The sequence below is a fragment of the Pteropus medius genome, unplaced genomic scaffold, assembly GCF_902729225.1.
Source record: "Pteropus medius unplaced genomic scaffold, Ma_sr-lr_union100, whole genome shotgun sequence".
NCBI lineage: Eukaryota > Metazoa > Chordata > Mammalia > Chiroptera > Pteropodidae > Pteropus > Pteropus medius.
The window spans coordinates 2,706,404-2,726,200 of NW_024352947.1; the positions used below are offsets into that span (position 1 = coordinate 2,706,404).

The 19,797-nt window shown below is 50.7% G+C and overlaps 2 protein-coding genes and 1 pseudogene across 11 annotated transcripts in view; 1 reads left to right on the forward strand and 2 right to left on the reverse strand.

Annotated features, from left to right (window-relative positions):
* Positions 1 to 7,068, reverse strand: part of GNG4 (G protein subunit gamma 4) — a 31,865-nt gene extending 24,797 nt beyond the window's left edge. Inside the window, exons 1-3 of one of the 3 annotated variants that reach the window (XM_039850377.1) lie at positions 6,962 to 7,067; positions 4,774 to 4,900; positions 979 to 1,248 (exon numbers count right to left, since the gene is read on the reverse strand). The gene's annotated coding sequence lies outside the window, so the exon portion shown is untranslated. Of the gene's footprint in view, positions 1 to 978; positions 1,249 to 4,773; positions 4,901 to 6,961 lie in introns of all 3 variants that reach the window. The other 2 variants (XM_039850376.1, XM_039850378.1) reach the window with 2 other exon arrangements.
* A 2,273-nt stretch (positions 7,069 to 9,341) lies between these two features.
* The window catches only part of LYST (lysosomal trafficking regulator), a 143,156-nt gene continuing 132,700 nt past the window's right edge, over positions 9,342 to 19,797 (reverse strand). For all 8 annotated transcript variants that reach the window (XM_039850366.1, XM_039850365.1, XM_039850367.1 and 5 more), the window contains 5 exons: positions 18,576 to 18,715; positions 18,229 to 18,326; positions 13,730 to 13,886; positions 13,251 to 13,322; positions 9,342 to 12,378 (listed from right to left, as the gene is read on the reverse strand). In XM_039850366.1, the coding sequence (XP_039706300.1) occupies positions 12,240 to 12,378; positions 13,251 to 13,322; positions 13,730 to 13,886; positions 18,229 to 18,326; positions 18,576 to 18,715 (606 nt within the window). In that variant the 3' untranslated portion in view covers positions 9,342 to 12,239. The remainder of the gene's footprint in view (positions 12,379 to 13,250; positions 13,323 to 13,729; positions 13,887 to 18,228; positions 18,327 to 18,575; positions 18,716 to 19,797) is intronic.
* LOC120592694 (uncharacterized) lies at positions 19,005 to 19,120 on the forward strand (annotated as a pseudogene).

Consider the following 19,797-nt stretch of genomic DNA (forward strand, 5'->3'; position numbering starts at 1 on the left):
GTGGGGTGTCAGATGCAAGGAAGAAGGACCCAAAGAAACCACTGGGCTCAGTGGTTTGTAAAACAAAACACAGATTCGCAGGCTGTAGCCCAAACCTGCCAAGCCCGAATGTCCAGAGCAGAGGCCAGAAGCAGTAGTTTGAAAAACCACCCAAGTGGTCCTGCTGTGCAGCCAGGTCTGGGAGCCGCTGATGGGGCTGCCTGGGGCTGCAGACAGACTGTGCTACAGATAAACGTTTCCCAAAACAGGTGTGTAAAGCTGGGAGGGCTCAGAGTCTCTTCCTCTGCCTTGAGTTACGCTACCGAACGCTCTCTGGGGACGTAGCCGTCCTGTCTGCTGGGGGTGTGGCGGGAGGAGGCTGAGGGCAACGGACGCCTGGCCGGGCCGAGGAAGGCGGCTGAGCAGAAACAGTCTCCGCCCGCCGTGTCAAAACCTGCTTCCCAGTCAGATGGGGTCACTTCGGTCCCCTAACCCTGGGTCGGGACAGCCAGGCCTGTGGTCAGCAGCCGTCTAAAATCTGGAACCTTTCCCCAGCACCCCCACCTCCCTCCTCCTTTTACTCTCCTAAGCACTTACTACCTGTCAAGACGCTTAGTTATTAACCTACTTATTTAAGTCACTTCTGACCTGCGGTCGTGGTATCGCTGGTCTGACCCCTCCACAAAAACGCAGCTTCTAAGAGGGCCGAGTGTGCCGCCCTCCTCCGCACTGCCTGCTTCTGGTTCACTGCTGTGTCCCCGGCGCTGCAGACGCACAGTGAGGAAAGCGGCAGAGCGGACAGCGAGGAGCTGGGAGGCGGGGTGGGGCGACCCGCCGTAGCGGTCCAGGGGAGACCGGCCTGCCCGCACCCCCCGTCTGAGTTGCCATGGCTACCACAAAGCAGGGCCTGGACTGGCCCTTCTGCTTTGGGCCACCAGAGCTTAGGGGCAGGCAGAGGGGGATCGCGGGGCTCGGGGACGATGTAAAGCAAAAACTCACCCGCTCCCCGGAGGCTGACGAACGCCGCCCGGACGTCGGTGGGCAGTGGAGGTGGTGGGAGCAGCCTCAGCCCCGATCCGCAAGTGTCAGGGGGACCGAGGAGCAGAAGCAGGAGGCAGAGCCGTGGCTGCTGGGGCGCTGGCAGGATGAGTCATCATCGAGCGCGGGTGGAGGGTCTGGGTTTGCTGCTGCTTCGCAAGGACTGGCAGCCGAGCAGCCTCTGGGACTGCGGGCGGGGGTCCCTTCCGAGGGACCTCAACGCATGGAAGCCTACGTGAGAAAGGGGATGCGTCTTACAGGATAATTTGTTTTGCCCCAAACTTCATGCCTGCTCTCGGGAGCCTCCCTACTGTGTCTGCCACGCCTCGGAGCCCCCAGGCCGGCCAGTCGCCCACCGTGTGGCTTCACCTGGGTGCCAGCGACTCCCCTTCTGCCTCCAGCCGGATTCCTGCTCCACCCAGAGGCCACGACCTCACCTGGCGGGTCGTCCCCCCTCCGAGCCCCCCCAGCTTGCTCCTCCTCTTCCTTTCACTAGACCTGGTCCTGTTATCACTCTGTCCGGGGCCCAAAGTGGGAACTCTGGGCTCCCCAGACACCTGCCAGTCCCCTCCCCTTCCCTTCCGGCCAGGCGGCAGTGCCACCGACACGAGGGGAGACCGCAGCCCACCCGCCAGCTCTCCCTGCCCGCCCTCTCCTGCCTGCTTCCTGTGACCTGCCCACAGGGCATCGAGGCCACGGCGGGGCCCGACACACCCTGCGTCTGCTTACCGGGCCCCTGGGCCCCGCACGCTAAGAACAGACCCTTCCATGTGTCGCTCATGCATCTTGGCCACCTGGTTCCCTCTGCCTTTTCTGCTCGACTCCCCCCTCCCCCGCCCCCCAGCTCTAAGCCTTTGCACTTGCTGGCCCCGCTGCTTCGGAAGCCCTTTCTCATTTGTCTGGATTAAAAAATCTTACTCAGCCTTCCAGGGCCCCTGCAGACATGACTTCTGGTGTCAGGCCCGCCGCTGCCCCCACTGTAAACACGTCTGCCACAGCACTGGTCAGGGGTAGGGAGCTGGTGGACACACGTATTCCCTCCAGACCCCGAGCTCTGTGAAGGGCTCGACTGTCCTATTCACCCTGACGTCGTCGGTGCCTAAAGTCCGTGGTGCACAGTTTGCAGGTGCCTGTCACACATTCCATAATGAATGTCTTAAAACATACGGTTTCCACACAGGCGACTGCAGTTAACGGGCCAGAGAACCAGGCACCGGCCGCCCGCGCCGGGAGGCGGGGCACGGTGAGGACCCAGAGGCCGGGATGCAAAGCCCACGACAAAGAAAATGTGTTTCTTAAAATTGTGCCTGGCTCCCGACCAACGGGCAGTTTATTTCAGACACTGTTTACTGTACCGAATTCTAGCACAAGGAGCGGGCTTGGAGAGACCGGGGGAGTTCGGAGGGATGGGAGCTCCTGGACAGCACAGAGAACCCAGGGCATGGGGGCTGGTTCCCCGGGCGACACGGCGCTTTGTCCCACCTCCTCCTGACGGTCCCGAGGGGCGGGGGCAGGACGGCGGCGGCCGTGGGCACCTTGGCTGCGGTGTAGACAGAGCCCGTTCTCCACGGCCAAGTCCGTGGGGAGAAATGGTGCTGAGACACCAACCCCCAGGGAAAGGGGGGGCGGCTGCTCGGAGACAGAGATAAGGGGGTGTGCACGGCGGGGTCTTCCCGGACCCAGAGGTCTGGGCGAGCAGAGACTGCGGGACCTTGTCCCTGTCAGATGAAACGCAGCTGCAGGAGAGTTAGTGGAGCTGAGGAAGGGTGATCAGTGGACCCACACTTCGCCTCGTTCTAGAGAGTCTGGAGGCTGACGTCACCATCGGTTGCCCTGTGCTTCTCCCTGGAGGCTCACTGCGTCCACTCGGGCTCGGCGTCCCCGCCTGGCCACGCTCCAGACCCACAGCGCCCTCGCGAGTTCAAGCCTGACTGCGCCTTTCCTTCCCCGTAACCTGGCTTTCCCCGTCTGCACCAGCGAGCGTACACGCGTCATCGGTCACCTTAACCAGGACGCTGCCCTGCCTGGTCTGTGTGGCCCACTGGGGTCATCGGTCAACAGCCTCCACACATGGCGGAGTCCCTGGCTTGTGAGTGGAGCTGTACGGGGCGCTGTTCGTGCTGGCTCAGCACGCGGCGGCCGTGGCTCCGGCCGCGTGAGGAAAGGCCGGGCAGGCGACACGGGACGGGGCGAGGCCGCGCCACCGCGTGCATCCGGTGCCGGGATTACTTTGAGCTGCCGGCAATTAAGCAGCAGCAGACACGGGAGGAACTGTTGGCCTCCTCTTTCTGCCTAAAAGCAGGGCAGAAATTTCCCTTTGTGAAGGGGACCCCTCCCTCTTCCACCCCTAAGGACAACGACCGACGTCACTGGAGGGAGGAAGCGGCTCCCACGCGGTCCGCACGCACGACCTCACTGGAACGACCCTTATCTTCCTCGAGTGTCCCTCGCGTGGCTACCGTCCCCCATTCACCGACCCCAGGAGCTCAAAGGCCCCTCCTCTGTCACCGTCCCACAACTCCTGTCACTGCCTTTGCTCGGATGGCGCACGCGCCCTCCAGCCCAAGCCCTTCTCCATCTCCTGCTCTCCTGCGAGGCTCCCGTGTGCCCGTCGCTTCCTCCTGTTAATCTCTCCAGCCCTCAGTGTAATTCACAGGCCCCGGGCACTAAACCCGAGAGGGTACAGGAGAAGCTTTCCTTCCCCCGCAGTTTTCAAGGGTGTGCACAGCAGGTACCCGGAGTGACAGGACAGGTGCCCCCGTGCCAGGCTGGACAAACACCGCAGAGGACGACACCGGTGCCTGGACCCTCACCCAGAGGGAAGCCAGGGAGGCGGGGGCCACGTGACCGGGGCGCCACAGATGAGGGGGTCCTCCAGCAGCAGAGACGCCGTCGGGGAGGGTCCGGCTCCCCCTCTGGCGGCGGTGGGGACGCGTGGAGGAGAAAACCGGATGCGAGCGCCGGGACAGACGGGCAGGAGGGCCGCAGCGAGAGGAGCAGGAAGGCGCAGGGCGCGGACGGGCTGTCAGGGCGCGGACGGGCTGTCAGGGCGCGGACGGGGCTGTCGTGCCTCCGTGGGCGGGGAAGTGGCGACCCGGGCCCCGAGGGACGCTAGAGTATTTCTGCATCGTTGACCTTCCTCGACCTCACGGCCCACGGCCCACTAGAGACCCACGCCAGCCACCAGGGGGCAGTGGCCTGAGGACCCGGGACGAGGGACAAGCGCGTCCCGTCCTTCGGGAAAGGAGCGTACGCACAGCCCCGGGGCGGGTCGCACACACATCGCTCTTCATCTCGTGTGTGCCCGCTTTTCCTTGGCCGGTAAAAGTCAGCGCCGCCCACCACACCCCGTGCTGGAACAGTCCGGGACAGAAGGCACTAGTGGTCGCCAACGCCTTTCTGCAGGTGTGCTGGGGGGTTACTGAGACCAGCCCCATGATGTGCCCGCCCGCGCGCCGGCCGCGGGCCCCTGGGCTGCTCCCGGCTGGCCCTCCCAAGCTGGGACCGGACCCGAACCTCAGCGCTCCGGGGCCACTGGCTTCTCCGCAGCCACACGCGCCTCCTCAGCCCTGCTCCGACCCTGTGTCCGCTGCTCAGGCATCACGCCTTCGACCCACACGCACCCCCATCTGCACGAGAACTGCCACGTCTGCCAAGGTCCATCAGGCACACTGGCCGCACGCCGGCTGCCGTCTGACCTGACTACAGCCCCTGACGAAGTGATCCGGAATGTTCCAGCCCGGGTGTGGAACTCACCTCTAATGCCCCACTGTTTTTCCTGCAGTCATGGGTCAATTCGGTTAATTCGGTTAATTTGGCATTTCTTGCCTCCACTTCCTTCCCCAAATGTAAACTTCACTTGTATTTCTTCTCGCTTCTGATCCTTTAAGAGATTTGGTTTATTCTTCACAGCTAGTTAAAACCTTCCGTATTACGCTGACCTCTGCACATTACGGTCAACCTCTCCGTTTTTCTTTTTCTGACACTCGGCTTCTCTGATTTTCGATTAAAATGCCCTGGCTGGCTACTGTTGAAAGGATATTTTATAGTGTTTTTGGTGTATTAAAGAAGTCAAATTTCGGTTTCTGGTTTATAAAAACTGAACAAGTAACCTCTTTACCTGAATCTTAACTCTCTCTCTGCCTGTGTGTGTCTACGGTGGATAATAAGGCCAAATACAAAAGGGGAACCTGCGCGATTAGATAGCACGTGCTCACAGAGGTGTTGAGAACTAGGTAACATCTCAGACAGTTTCGAAATTCCCTGAAGAAAAAGTCCGGTGACAGGCCTGTGCCATAGGCGTTCTCTCCTTGTCCAGCAAAACGAAAAGGAGAAAAATGTGACAGTGAGACGTGGCTATGAGTAAACGGAGCCGACTGGTGTAGACGTCAGTTTTCCCTCAGTCATTTGGCCGCTTTCTTCAGGAACAGCAGCTGTGTGTGAGTGTGAGAGGCGGCATCACACACAGTCACTCCTACAGCCCACCCCTCCTCCAGGACGGCTCCGGGACTTGCTCCCCGCCCCCCTCTTCCCAGAGAATGCTCAGAGATTTTCGGGGCTGTAAAAGGAATGTGGGCAGAGCTTTTCCCTGGTTTCTCCACCGTCCACAAAGGTGATGGCCTTGCCAGTTAAGGGACAGAGGGAATGACCCTTCTGTGGAGCTATTTCTCAGCTGGCTTCCTCCGGGCAATTTTAGGGAGGCCAGGACTGGAGCCAAGTGTGAGCAGAGGAGCAAACAGGAAGCCCATTGTCCTGCCTGATAAGCCCGTGTGAGGCTACTCACTGCACTAGCAGAGCACACAATGCATCTTGTATTTACACTGACTTCAAGTATTTTTTAAGTACTATGTCCACCTCTCATCATGCCTGATATCTGGGCCAACCCTGCACATCAGAAATAATTCACGGTTTGCAGGTACAGCGTCTCATTTCTCGGGACTGAAAAGGCCTCTCCACGCGTCACCTCCATTGTTCCCACAGCAGCCTCTGCAGGCGCCGGGCCCAGACCCATGACGGGCGCCTCGGTCCCTGCAGCCGGCAAACCCCCGGGAAAGGATTTCCCCAAAGAAGCGAGGCCCGCACGGAGCCCAGGCGCCCTCGCCACCGTTTTGAGGCGTTTGCCACGGTATTTTCCGGTCCCGCTGTGAGAGGGAGCATCACAGGAGGACTCAGGAGCAGATGGCCGGAGTGACACGTTTGCATGGGGACATCGGTGCCGCCACGGGCTGTGACCAGCGTTTTACAGCCTCGGGAGAGAAGAGCGAGAGAGAACCGCGCCGTGGGGACGGAGACGGGCGCCCAGCGCCCCCTCCACCGCTACACCGAACTTTGACCTTTGTGGACTCCCCAATACCCTGGCTCGAGATACACGAAAATAAGCAAATCCTCCCAAACCACGACGCCCTCTCCAGGCACCCCGCCCTTCCCCGGCCCGGCGTTATTCTCTCGAACGAACGCCGCCCAAAGCCGCCGGGCGCGCGCCGGGAATGCGGCGCATTTCAGCACCAGCCTCGGGGACAGACGCCATAGGGTGGGGACGGACCCGCGCCTGGTCGTCCCCGAACCGAACCGCTCTCGAGGCAGGTGTCCCGGGTGCTGGGACTCAAGAGGGCTCCTGCGGGCATTCGCCAAAAGCATTTCCCCCAATACGGTGACCAAGCGGCCCGTCCACCCCTCCCAGGACAGCCCCGTTCCACGGGGACGTCCCTGCGAGAGGAGCAACGGCTCCGTGACCCCCAGATGCACAAGGAGCCTCGGCGCCCCGGGCCTCCCGAAGCGTTCGCAGGGGCCGCCCGCACCTGCGCCGGGCGAGGGACGCCGGCTTCCGCGGAGCGCACCTGGCCGCGCACCTGCGCCCGCCGCCCGGCCCGCGAGCTTCCCGGGGCGCCCCGCCCGGCCCCCCGGCGCCCTCCCTTTCCGCCCCGCGCCCGCGGTCCCCACTCACCCGGCGCCGCATCGTCCCCGTGGGCGCGGCGGGCTCGCGTGCACCCCGCGCCCCCTGCGCGCGGCTCCGGGCGCGGCCAGTCCGCGGCGGTCGCGGCCGCTACGCAGCGGGGTCTCCCCGGGAGCCCGGGAGGGGCCGGGAAATCCCGCCCGCCGCCGACGTCACTGGCGCGTCACCGGGGCTCCCGCGCGGGGCTCCGCGCGCCCCGCCTCCCGCGCGCCCCGCCTCACGCCGCCGCCCCGGCCCGCTCGTAGCTCGTAGCGCCGCCCGGGGCCGGGGGTGACCGTGGGTCGCCCCTCTGCGATCCTCGCGGGGGCCGGGACCTGAGCCTCCCGCACCCCCATCCTCGCCTGGGTCGTTCCGGGGCTCGCCAGGCTGCGCGCCGCAGCCCGCGCCCGTCACCCGCCCCGGGGCCGTGGGCGCAGTGCCCCCTTCACCTGCAGGTGCGCGCGGCTCCGGGACAGGCGGGCGGCCGGAGGCGGTGGTGGTTTCGTGAATTTGGGCACCGGGAGGGCACCCGGAGCGGGGCGGGGGGTGCGCGTGTCCGCGGGGAGCAGCGGCCGGTCGGCGTGGAGCTGGCTCTTGCTTTTCGTTCAGCCCGAGGTGCGTTGCATGTTTTCGGTCGGGCGGGTTAGGTCCTTTACTTACGTAATTATCACGTGGCTGGCTTGCCCTCTCTCCTCCTGCTACTTGTTTTCTATTTGTCTTCTTCTTCATTCCTTCTTTCCCCGGCCTCCTTTTGAAGTAACAGAATACTTTAGTATTCAATTCTGTTTCAAGTTTTGACTCATGCCCTCCCTTTCTCGTTGCTCGAGGGTTTCTGCGATGCATCTTTAACTGAGCTCAATACTTTTTTTTTTCCACTTTAAGCTGACAATTTTCTTTTGAAGAGTTTTAAAATGATTTTGAAAAGTAGCTTTTATTAAACATTTTTAATTGTTTTGAAGTAACGGTTAAAAACGTTATGCACGTTTCAGGCCTACGACATTGTAGTCTGCATCTGTGTACTATGCACGTTCACCATCCAAGTCTAGTTCCCGTTTGTCACCGCGCATTTGACCCTTTCCCCATTTTTACCTTCCCCTCTGGCAACCACCATTCTGTGTCTGTATCGTGAGTTTTTGCTTTGTTGTTAGTTCGTTTTTAACCCCACATGAATGAAATCATACGGTCCTTGTCTTTTTCCATTTGACTTATTTCACTTACAATAATACCCTCAGATCCACCTATGTTGTCGCAGATGGCAATGTTTCATCTTTTCGTGGCTGAGTAATATTCCATTATATATATATGTGCCACATCTTTATCCGTTCAGTTATCGATAGGACGCTTAGGTTGTTTCCACGTCTTGGCTGTTGTAAATAATACTGCAGTGAACAAAGGGGTGCAGGTATCTTTTCGAATCAGTGTTTTCATATTCTTCAGAGAAACATCCAGTAGAGGAATTGCCGTGTCATCTAGTAGATAGTTCTAGGTTTTATTTGTCGAGGATCCTCCATACTGTTTAGTGGCTGCACCAACAGTGCCTGAGGGTCTCTCCCAACTCCCATCCTCACCAACACTTGGATTTCCCATCTCCTTGATAACAGCCACTCTAACAGGTATCAGGTGATGCCTCACCACGGTTTCGATCCGCACGTCCCTAATCGAACATCCTTTCACGTGCCTGCTGGCCAGCTGCACGTCTGTCTTGGGAAAATTTCTATTCAGATCCTCTGCTCATCCTACAGTTGTCTTTGTTGTTGAGTTGTATGAGCTCTTTGCATATGTTGGATGTTAACCCCTTATTGGAAATACCATTTGCAGATACCTTCTCCCATTGGGTAGGTTGCCTTTTCGTTTCGTCGATAGTTTCCTTTGCTGTATAGCAGCTTTTTAGTCTGATGCGGTCCCAACTGTTTTTGTTTCCCTTGCTTTTGGAGTCAAATTCACAAAACCACCACCGAGACCAACGTCCAGAAGTTCAGTGCCTCTCTTTTCTTTACGTATTTTATTATTTCAGGTCGTACGTTCATCTTCCATCCACTGTGAGTTGCTTTTGGGTACGGCGTTGAGACAGTGGTCCGGTGCCATTCTTTTGCGTATGGCTGTCCAGTTTCCCCAACGCCCTTTATTGAAGGGGCTTTCTTTTCTTCATTGTGTATCCTTGGCTCGTTGGTCATAAATCAGTTGCCCGTATACGTGCAGGTTTATGTCTGAGCTCTCAATTCTGCTCCCTTAGCCTGTGTGTCTGTTTTTCTGGCAATATAAAAAACCTTGCATAATTACCATTTCTGCTGTGGATCATTCATTTGTGAAGATCCTAATTTCTATTTGGTATCATGTCCTCCGGCCTGAAAAACATCTTTTAACATTTCTTGTAATGTAGATCTGCTGGCGATTTTTTTTTTTTGTCTGTCTGAATAAGTCTTCATTTTGCCTTCATTTTTGAGGGATCTTTTTCTAGCTTGACAGTTCGAAGCAGTTTAAAGGTGTCAATCCGTGTGCCTGCAGAGTTTCTCATAAGAAGTCTGCGGTTATCATTACCCGTTTCTCGGCATGCAATGTATCTCTTTTTCTACGTCTGCTCTAAGGTTTTATTTTCGCCATTGTTTTCCCAGCATGATTATAAGGTGACGTGGTGTGCTTTTCTCTGTGTCTGTTCTGCTTGATGAGACCAGTTTAATTCATATTGGAAACGAGCCAAGCTTTGCCACAATACAGTCTTTTTTAAAGTCATCTCTAATTAACTTTGCTCACGAGAGGAGAAATCAGCCCGGCACTTTCTTCGTGAGAGATCAGTCTCAAATGATCTTCTAGTCCTTTTGGCTTCAAAGGACACGTTGTATTATTTAATTTCTCTCAAATAGCTGAGTTACAACCCATTGTCCCCAAAGTGGCCGGATATACTTTTTTGTTCAGGTCATACGACACAATGAAATTAGTGGCACCTCCTTCCCAGCTAAATGTACATCAAGAATGTGTCTTTTGTATTGGCAAATGTAGCTGCGTTTTTCACGGTGGAGTTTAGGATGGGCTCCCATTGTTCTAAATTGAATCCTTCCTGTTGCGTTGTCTCAGAGGACCCCACACCCCACCTGCTCACCATTGACCACGGCTGTAGCCACACAGACTACACGTGGTCACAGCGGGGTTCTCCACTAGCTCACAGCCCCCAGGGGCTCGGGGAACACTGTGCCCCCGGTGCTCAGTGCAGAGCGTGCCACAGTCGGGGCTCCACCTGGGCCTGCTGGGGTGGGGAGCAATGACATTTTGACTTTGGGGCTGACTAAACTCCATTTCAGGGCAGTAAAGCTTGAAATATAAAATTTCTCACAAAGACCGCAATTAAGACATGAAAATCATCCTTTCCTAGTGACATAAATTTATAGGGAAGCTAAAGAGAACCTATGTGGGTTACCAGATAAAGCCACCGATTTGAGATCCGGTCATAATACTTAAATTGTATAAAGACTAGGTCTTCGAATCTGTTATTATGAAATTTATTCCCAGTTTGAAGTGGCAGTGTGTACAAAGGTACCAGAGCTTGTGGTAATTTACAGAAACGTTTGCTTCACATGCACATCATGAAGTGTTTCAAACAGACACATACTAAGTTCCATGCTGAATAAATAATCCCCCCAAATTTATTTTTACATAAAAATATAATATTGCACTCTTAACAAGACCAGTTATTTTGCATATTTCCTCTTTAGATAAATGATGAAATTCAGCCTTAAAAAAAAAAAAAAAGACTGAGTAGCAACCCTGTTCTAATAGGGGCCTAATTTCAAGTTCTCAGTAGAAAAATGGAAGCTAGACAATAGCTGCGGCTTCTTTTGAACAAAGCGATCACTGCAACGTGAACAGGGGTCTCCTCTCTGCACCTGTCGGCACCTCGGCGCTGTCAGCCGCCTGTGCGTGCACATCCAGACGCGGCCCGTCACCAGCGCGCGCGGCCACGCGCCGCCTCGAGTTGATCTTGACGGCAGAGACTTGGGGATTGCATTTTATACAGTTTTTAAGCAGAATGTTTTAGAAAGTCTGGAAGGTACAAAAGTAGTTCTGTAAACACCGTATGAATCAATTTCCATAACAAACACGCAAGTTATTCTCGGGCGGGAACATATTTTTATCCCTTGGTGACTTATTACTGAGCTTATTTTCCAGTGTTTTCAAAGCCAGTGAAGCAGCACCCCGAGTTAAAAGTAGCTGTGAGATCGTGGAAGAGATAGACTACTCCCAGAGTTTCAGGAATTGTCTTTATGGTGGGTAAGTGTGCTGTGGCCAACACTTAGATTTTTCTGTTGTTCCTCGAATTCTCAGAAGGTCTAGGTGAGTAGAAAGAGCGGAAACTGTTTCCTAAAGGAATTATTCTGCCTAGTGTTTAAAACAAAGTAAGCCGTCACCTTTTCTTTTGTCATTGTGTTTTGGGGAAGAAAACTCTTCCTGCACAGTAGATAAACGCCTCATCTGGACTGAATTATTGATGTCTGTGAAAACTTTTTGCATAGTGGAGGCTTTCTACTGGAAATTAACTTTTCAATGCTCCATAAATGGCAGATATTAAAAGAATCATCATTGTGTTTAAGCCTTCGTGACTCAACTAAGGACAGTCACTATCTAGTGTTAGGGACTTTGAGTGAGATTTTAATGGAGGACAGGACGTGCCTGACAGAAAGATGCCGCTGTCCTCGTCGGTGGCTCTCCTCTGGCAGAGCCTGCCTCTACCACGCGAGTCATCGGATGTTTCCAGCGTTTGGATTATGCCACAAATGCTGGGTGCAGACGCACCTGCCGAACTTATTTTTCAAAGAAGGCGACTGTCGAGTCCTGGGCTCCTTACTCTTTCCTTTCCTTTCCTTTCTTTTTTGGAGGGGTTATATCAGGATAAAACCTTTTCAGTATAATTTTTAAAGAATACTTTGTATAAACAATTAGCTAACCAATTTAAATTCTACTGAGCCTCTTGGAATAATAAAAAAGGAGAGACCTTTATCTTTTCTTTAGAATACCCTGTAGCAAACAAACTTCAAGGATATGATTCTGACTTACTGTGCAAGCCTTCAGTCACACTGGTTAGTGCATGCTGACACAACCCTCCAGGTTATCACTAATTGAGAACAAAACTGTCCTCTTAGGATCTTGTGACACTGCAGAGTTTCGTGCAGAAGAATAGATTTTAAAATTAGTTAGATGGTTTGTTTTGGTCATCCACTTCTTCGGGTTCAACCTCCTAAAACTGGTGAAGTCAACAGATCCAGTCTGGAATCACAGTGCGCGCAGAACCCACACTCCCTCATCCGGCCGCGTAGCTGCTCAGGAAGGAATAGAACATAGGCTGTTTCAAGCGCTGCTGGTCCTTCCGACACCACGCGGTCACGGTCCCTTCACTGTTCGCTGTGTACAGATGGTGGCCGTCACAGGAAAACGTAAGGCTGTAAAGAAAACAAACACACCCATTTGTACATCCTGTCTCTTAAAATTGTATTAGCATCTTGATGATCAGATAGAAATTAGTGTAAAGAATTTGTGACATCTTTACTGAGCAGACTGCCTGCAGCTCATTGGTTTCCATTCTAATATTCACATGGTTTTGTGAGCTTGTTCTCATCAGGTGAGAAAGACCAAAATCAGGATCCCAGGGGTCAGTCTGTGCCATTCCGTCTTTGCATATTTCCTTGTTCCTTCTCGTTTATGCTTTATTACTTAAACAACAAATATTTGGGCATAGGAAACTTTAAAAAATGTAACAATTCTACATTTCCTCTTTCTAGAAATGAAAGATGATTATGGAGATATTTTATTTCCCTGAAAGAGGAACGGGCAAAAATGTAACGATAAATTATTAATTTAGATTCATGAAACTTTAAATTTAGTACACTGAAAATAAATTTCTTTCGGTGGAGCGGAATCTGAGTCGCTTATGCCCAGCTGAGTTTTTAAAGTCAGTCCGGACGCGGCGGCGCTAACTGGTTGTTCATCGGTCTGGTCAAGCGCACTCCTGCAGCTGTCAGTCACCGCGGGGATTTCCAGTAACGAAGGGAAAAACATCGCTTCTGCAGCTCGGGGCGCTTCTCTGGGCACCGGCCCGGCGCCTGTCTGTCTGACTCGGTTCCTGACTCAGATTTTAAGCTCCACGATGGCGAGGACTATGCCTCCTCCTGCCACTGGGTCCTGGACGACCTGGTGTTTGGGAAATGTCGGCTGTTCGACTCGCATCGTTTCTTTAGGTCTGTGTCCTTCCATCTCTCTCTTAACGAAAATACAGTCACAAAGTATGTTGTGAAGAATGGGAGGCGGGCTTTACCTTACGATGGGCTTATTTGATTTAGGGAATGTGATTTCTCGCACAGGCTTTAGGTCCCAGGTACTCCATAACCTAGAGAGAAAAAAGTGGTCATCTAATTATGCAAACTAAAATCTCCTTCATCAAGAAAACCTACGCATTTGTGTATTTGTCAAAAGTCATCTGGAAGGAAACTAGATGATTAACAGCAGTTGCTTCTGGGAAGTCTGCGGGGCAGGGGGCGCGGGGGAAAGGAAGCCTAGCCTCGCTTCACACTGCTCATCTTTCAGAGTTAACGAACAATGTGGCATTTTAACGCTGAACCAAAGCCATCTTTATTGTTTAGAAATAAGACAGGAATAACTGAAGAACCTATATCTGAAGGCGATGTTAAATCTTTAAATATTAAATATTAATACGCCTCGCTATGAAGACGTACTTTTGAAACCGTAACGTCCTTAGGAACAAAAGCAGACAAAGAACAGGGGAACTGGACTCACCTCACGATGCCATTTTCCAGCCCCCCGGCGATCACGTTGATGGACACGCCCTCAGGCTGGTTGGAGAAAGCCACGGAACAGACGATCTCTCTGCAGTGGACGTGTCCTACGAGGTCCCCGTTTACCGTCCAGAGTCTGAGGTCACTGCCTCCGCCAGCTAAAATGCCAAAACCGGCCCCAGGTCACCGGAGTGTGGGTGTCTCAGAGCCGACCACCCCGGGCCCCAGAGGGCACTGATAGCTCCGGGGGCCAATCTCCTCTAAGTGATGAGGTTTCTAGGCAGCTCCTGACTGAAGACCGTACAAACGGAATTACTGTAAGTCACACGGAGCTTTGCATATTTATCTAGAGACGATGATCAGTGAAAGAGTGAAAAATTAATCTGTGCCAGAGAGCAACAAGGTCAATGAATCATGAATCTTACTATTCCAGCATATGGACTGCCAAATCTGAATCTGAAAGTACCCAGAAAACTAAACAGTCTCAAAAAAAGAAGGAAAAAAAAAGAAAAAGCTGAAATGATCTATAAGAAGTGACTTCTGTGACTTGTGAAGAAGAAAAAAAGTTATAGTAAAAGCTGAATTAAAAACTAATTCTTCAAAGAAGAACTCATTCTTCAGAATGTCTGAGACTGAATCTTATAAATCAGCGTCTTATTAAACTAATTTTTTTCTTTTCAAAGACTCAGTAACCAAACTTTTGGTAGTTTTCCAGGGGGAGAGGGGGCAATAATTGCTCGTCATCCTCTATAAACGGGCTGGTGGTTTGGGGCCTCCTGATGATGGGACCAGCCTTCTTCAGAGAAAGATTCTCATGCTGATAGAGAGGGTGAGGGGCGTGATTAAGTTTGGATGACACAGGGTTATTACTACACTTAATTTTATTTCTCTATTAGAATGAACGGAGAGTTTATGTCTGTCCTTTACTAAGGCAATGAAAAGATTTCATATTTTATAGTAAAGGAACAAATATCGGAAATACTTCTTTATTTAAAAATATGCTGAAGACCTTCAAATATCATAGACCAAAATGCCTAGAGTGTTGCAGCTCTATTCACAACAGCCTAATGGCAGAAACAACCCAAATGTCCATCAGCAGATAAATGGATAAACAAATGTGGTGTATCCATACAATGGAATATTATTCAGCCATAAAAAGTAACGAAGTTCTGGCACAGGCTACAACATGGACAAACCTTGAAAACATCATACTAAGTAAGATGGGCCAGACACAAAAGGGTGATGAGGAAGTTTTTGAAACAGTGGTCATACAACACTGTGAATGTAATAATGTCACTGGATTGTGTAATTTAAAATGGTCTAAATGACAACTTTCATGTTAACTATATTTTAACACACACATGCACACACATTTGAAAATGCCCAATGTTCTAAGACTTCCCATTGGAGAATACCGATTAGGAGAGATTATCTGAACAAAGCATCAAGATGGAGGAGGCTGTGCTAGGAGGCGACAGACTCATCTTTTCCATGACCAGACGCTATGTCACTCTTTCTTTTGAATTTGCTATCTGATAAAGGGTGTTAACACGGAGCAAGCAGGTGTGTACCAGCACGGTTAGAAGGCTTGTGAGCGTCACTGGCTCCGTAGCCACAGAGGTTATGGTGCAGGGCTGGGCCGCTGTAATCCACGGCTGCTGCGCAGCTTAGTTCTTCAAAACACACAATCTGGATGCCATCCCGGATGCTCTGGGGCACGGGCTGGAACTTAGTAGGCAAAGAACTGCCCTAGCAGGTCACCCAGCAACTTGGGCCACAAAACCAAGAAACCACACGCCTGCCTAAGACTGTAAAGACGAAAAAATAACAAGGCCCTTCCCCCAACACCAGGCTGCTTTCATGTATAATTTAGCACATCAACTAAAAGTCAAAAAGTTGGGCTTTCCTGAAACAAAACAAAACAAAACTCCATTCTTCCTATAGATCTTCACTGATGCTAAAGAAACGGCGGGGGTGGGGTGGGGGGACCTGCCCAACCAACCATGACTCTGCTGGCGACGAGAGGCCAGTCTGCGAACCCCAGGAAGCGGGCACGTGTTTGAGCCAGTTACGGAATGATTCTAAAAAGTGCAAAACCATCTAATATAGTATTTACACGGTTTAATAAATTTCCCATCTTATCACTATAAAAACCACATCCCATAATGAGCCCTGGGGAATCATGATGCCTCAATGGACAAGTTTTTGAGAATATACGTGTGTGTACATACGTGTATATACGTGCATGTATACACAGACACACAACACACAATCTATACGTATACACATAGACACGTATATTTACTTTTAACTTTGGTTTTAGAGTTTCTTGGACAGTACTGACGAGAGGGTCAAGATTTTTGGCAGACGGAATGTGGCCACTTTCTTCCCCGCCTGGACAAAGAATGGGAGGATGAATTCTAGTCTGGGTTGCTAAACATAAATTTGGCCTCTCTTTAAAAAAAGAAAAATTATTTTTATAATGTTCTCTATATACCAAATGTTCTTCATAATTTCTCTTTATACATGTATCAAAAAACCTTTAAAAATCGAGAAGCCTTTTTTGTTCAAGTTGGAAAAAAGTGTTCTAGCCAGTATTATACTGTGCTCTGCCTAGGGACACCTGCATACCTACTAGTGGGTTAGCAACTGCAGCAAAAGTAATTTTGCTTCTGGTTCCCATATGACTAGCTGATATAACAGCATATATATATAAATCATTTCTGGCAGCAGGGAAGTAATTAACTTTATAAAATTCAGCTCCCTCAGGATCAGTCCTAACTTCCAAATGTTGCCCAAACAAGAAAGTAGAGAACTCTGTATAAATAACCATTACATCATTCCTCCAGATTCCCTCTGAGGGGATATACTAAAAGTTGCTAATGTACAAATCCAGGAAGAACAGTTGGCAAAGCCATCAATCACCGGCCCACGCAGATCATCAAAGTCGAGTGTTTAAGAACTTCCCCTTAAAATATATAAATAAGTGGAAAAAAAAAAACCCCCAAAAACTTCCACTTTCTCTTAGCTCTGCTGATCTGGAAATAAAAATGTTTTCATGACATTATTTTATGATTGGGGCTAAGACTGGAAAATACTTTGCATCTGAAATCTTTAAGCATGACTAAAAACATTACTTTCTTGAATACAAGGATGAATGAACATTTTGTAAAAACAATAGTAAAACTCCGAGAGCTGTCTGTGGAATGATAAAAAATAGATATTTGGTCTTTGTCTCAGGTCTCAGAGCTCCTAAAACCCTTGTAATTTACCATCTTTTGTATGGTACTGAGAGGACTCCCGGAGCGGGGGCTAGACAGCTTCAGGATGGGGGCCGGTCCCCAGAAAAACCAACCACAGCAGCTCCCCACCTGCTGGGACGGGAGAGGGGCTGGAGACGCAGCTCCGGCACCACGTGATCTCATCAGCCACTTTGACCTAATGAAACCTCAGAAAAACCCCTACGCACCAGGGCTCGGGCGAGTTTCTGACCTGGTGAAGACAGCCCCGTGCCAAGAGGGCAGGACCCTCTGCCACCACACGGACAAGCCAGCTGATGTCACTCTGTGTACCTCTGCAGCTGACTGTTCATTTCTATCCTTTATAATAAACTATAGTTGTAAGGACTGAGTTTTACTAGTTCTGTGCATCCTTCCAGAGGATTTTTGAACCTGGCGGGGGGTCTATGGCAGTCCCAAATTGGCTAACTTCAAGTAGTGGGTGTCAGAATTGAACTGCATTATTGGATGCCCACTTGGTGGCACAGAATTGGAGAATTGGAGAACTGTTTGGTGGCTGAAATAAAAACCGAACAATACCCGAAATGCAAGCAAAGGACAGAGGGCTGTCCACTACGGCCGTGTCGAGGACGCTCCGCACCGAGCACACGGGAGCAGGCTTTCGCAGGGCCCTTTCAACGTTAAGATCCCAAGGAACAGAAATGCAAACAGAAAATTCATGAATTTTCCAAGTTTTCCTTCCTGCTGAATGCATCGAGTTTTTAAAAAATGTGTCCACGTGAAAAAACAAAAACCAAAACGAGACCTTGGATCGGGAGACAGATCTCTGTCGTGTGACAGCTGAACCTCCACTTGTCACTCTACGCTACTGTGCTCTCTCAGGACTGGGAGACACATAGTCAAAGCTGATCATCTGCGGATGCTTTTCGTTTCAGGAGGAAAGTAGCAGAGTTATTTAAAAAGCAGAAGGAAAAAGAACAAAAACCAGAAGAATTCAGATGATTATATAACAAAGGTTCGCTTACATGTGCTGACATGCAGTCGTACACATATCAGAAAAAGAGTTAAACGATGACAACACTAACTTTTACAGAGTTGAAGCCTAAATCAGTGACTCAGTCTTGGACCTCACTGCGCGTTAATGCGTGTGGAGACCGGGAGGGGCCTGCGGGATGTCTCCAGCGGCTGAACGGCGGCGCGGCCAGCTGGCCGAAAGCAGTCAGCGCGACAGCCCCGTGCGCCGGTCTGGGGGCCAGCTCACCTGAATCGCACACGGTGGCAACGTCGCCCGTCGTTTCACTGGCAGAGACGGCCGTGACGGGGCTTTTGTGTCCCGCCAGACTTTGTACGTAGCACAGCCTGAAAGACCAAAGGCACGGATTTGCGTACGATCACTGACTATCACCTCTCGTTGGCAGATGTCTTTCCTCAGTACACACACCTATTATTCACGAGGGGCTCCTACCTGGGTTTCGATAATACAATAAGATCACAAAGGTAAAGTTTGTATTTCATGCTTAAAATTATCGCCATATAAAGATCCCACTTCAGTGCGCCTGTTCCGAACAGTACGAACTGAGACGTCACTAAGACTGTGCCGGGCGGTACCTGTTTAAGTCCCATATGATGCAGGTTCCATCTCTGCTCACGCTTATCATTATACTGTATGGTTTGCAGACGAACAAGCTGGTGATCTCCGCCGTGTGCCCATAGAGATGTACTTGAGACTCCATTTCTATCTCTGAAGGCTGAAATTAAAAAATTAAGTGTAAGATCAAAACAGTGATAAAAGGTAGGCTGGTATTTATCTCAAAATAGAAACAAGCGAAGTGATTCAAACATTCTCAAACGCTGTTTTTCAATCTAGTTCAGTTCAACTTTTTCTAAAAACTAAACATTAAAATCTTTTAAATTTTATTATTTAATTTTTTTATTTTATTATTTTTTTTGGACGTGGTTCCGTAGTGTAGCGGTTAGCACGTCTGCTTTACACACAAAAGGTCCTGGGTTCACACCCCAGTGGACCCATAGTCCATGGTCTACGGTCGTGCCACCCTGAACGAGCCCAATGTCTGATCTCGGAAGCTAAGCAGGGTCGGGCTTGGTTAGTACTTGGATGGGAGACCACCTAGGAAGACCAGGTGCTGTAGGCATAAATAATAATAAAAAAAAATTTTAATTGCTCATAATTTCATCTAATACTTTTAATTTTTGTCTATTCTTGTCCAGTCTTTGCCCAAATACACATGTATTTTTATAGTTCTAACTACTGCCTTACAAATGATTGTCTATTTTGTATTTTACACATCCTCACATAAGCATTTTCCATTTTTCACATTGTCTTCAAAATAATTTACTAGTGTTATATTCCACAGGTAGTATACCACAATTTACTTGAGCATCCTTTATCGATACATTAAAAGTCGTTTCTAATTTTTAACAGGTTATAGATGCCATAATTAAATCCTTCACGTATAAAATTTTTATAATTTTAGAATACATTTCCAGAATCCTACTGGTGGATCAGTGAATATGAATAACTTTGTAGTTCTTGACAGCGTTGCACCAACTCACAATGTCACCAATGGTGACGCACACTAATACCAGCCACGGTTCCTCGTCACTATGGATTGATTTTCTAAATTAACGATGCAAAGCGACGCTCAAGGCCACACGGGCTCACACGCCAGAGGCCTGCACGGGGTCCCGCTCTTGTTTTCCCCGGGCTGGCCGTTCACTGTCATTCGCTATGTCAATATTTCAAAGAATAGAGAAAAGTAGAAATAACAAGTAGAATAGAAAACTATATACTGACCACTCAGTGAAACTA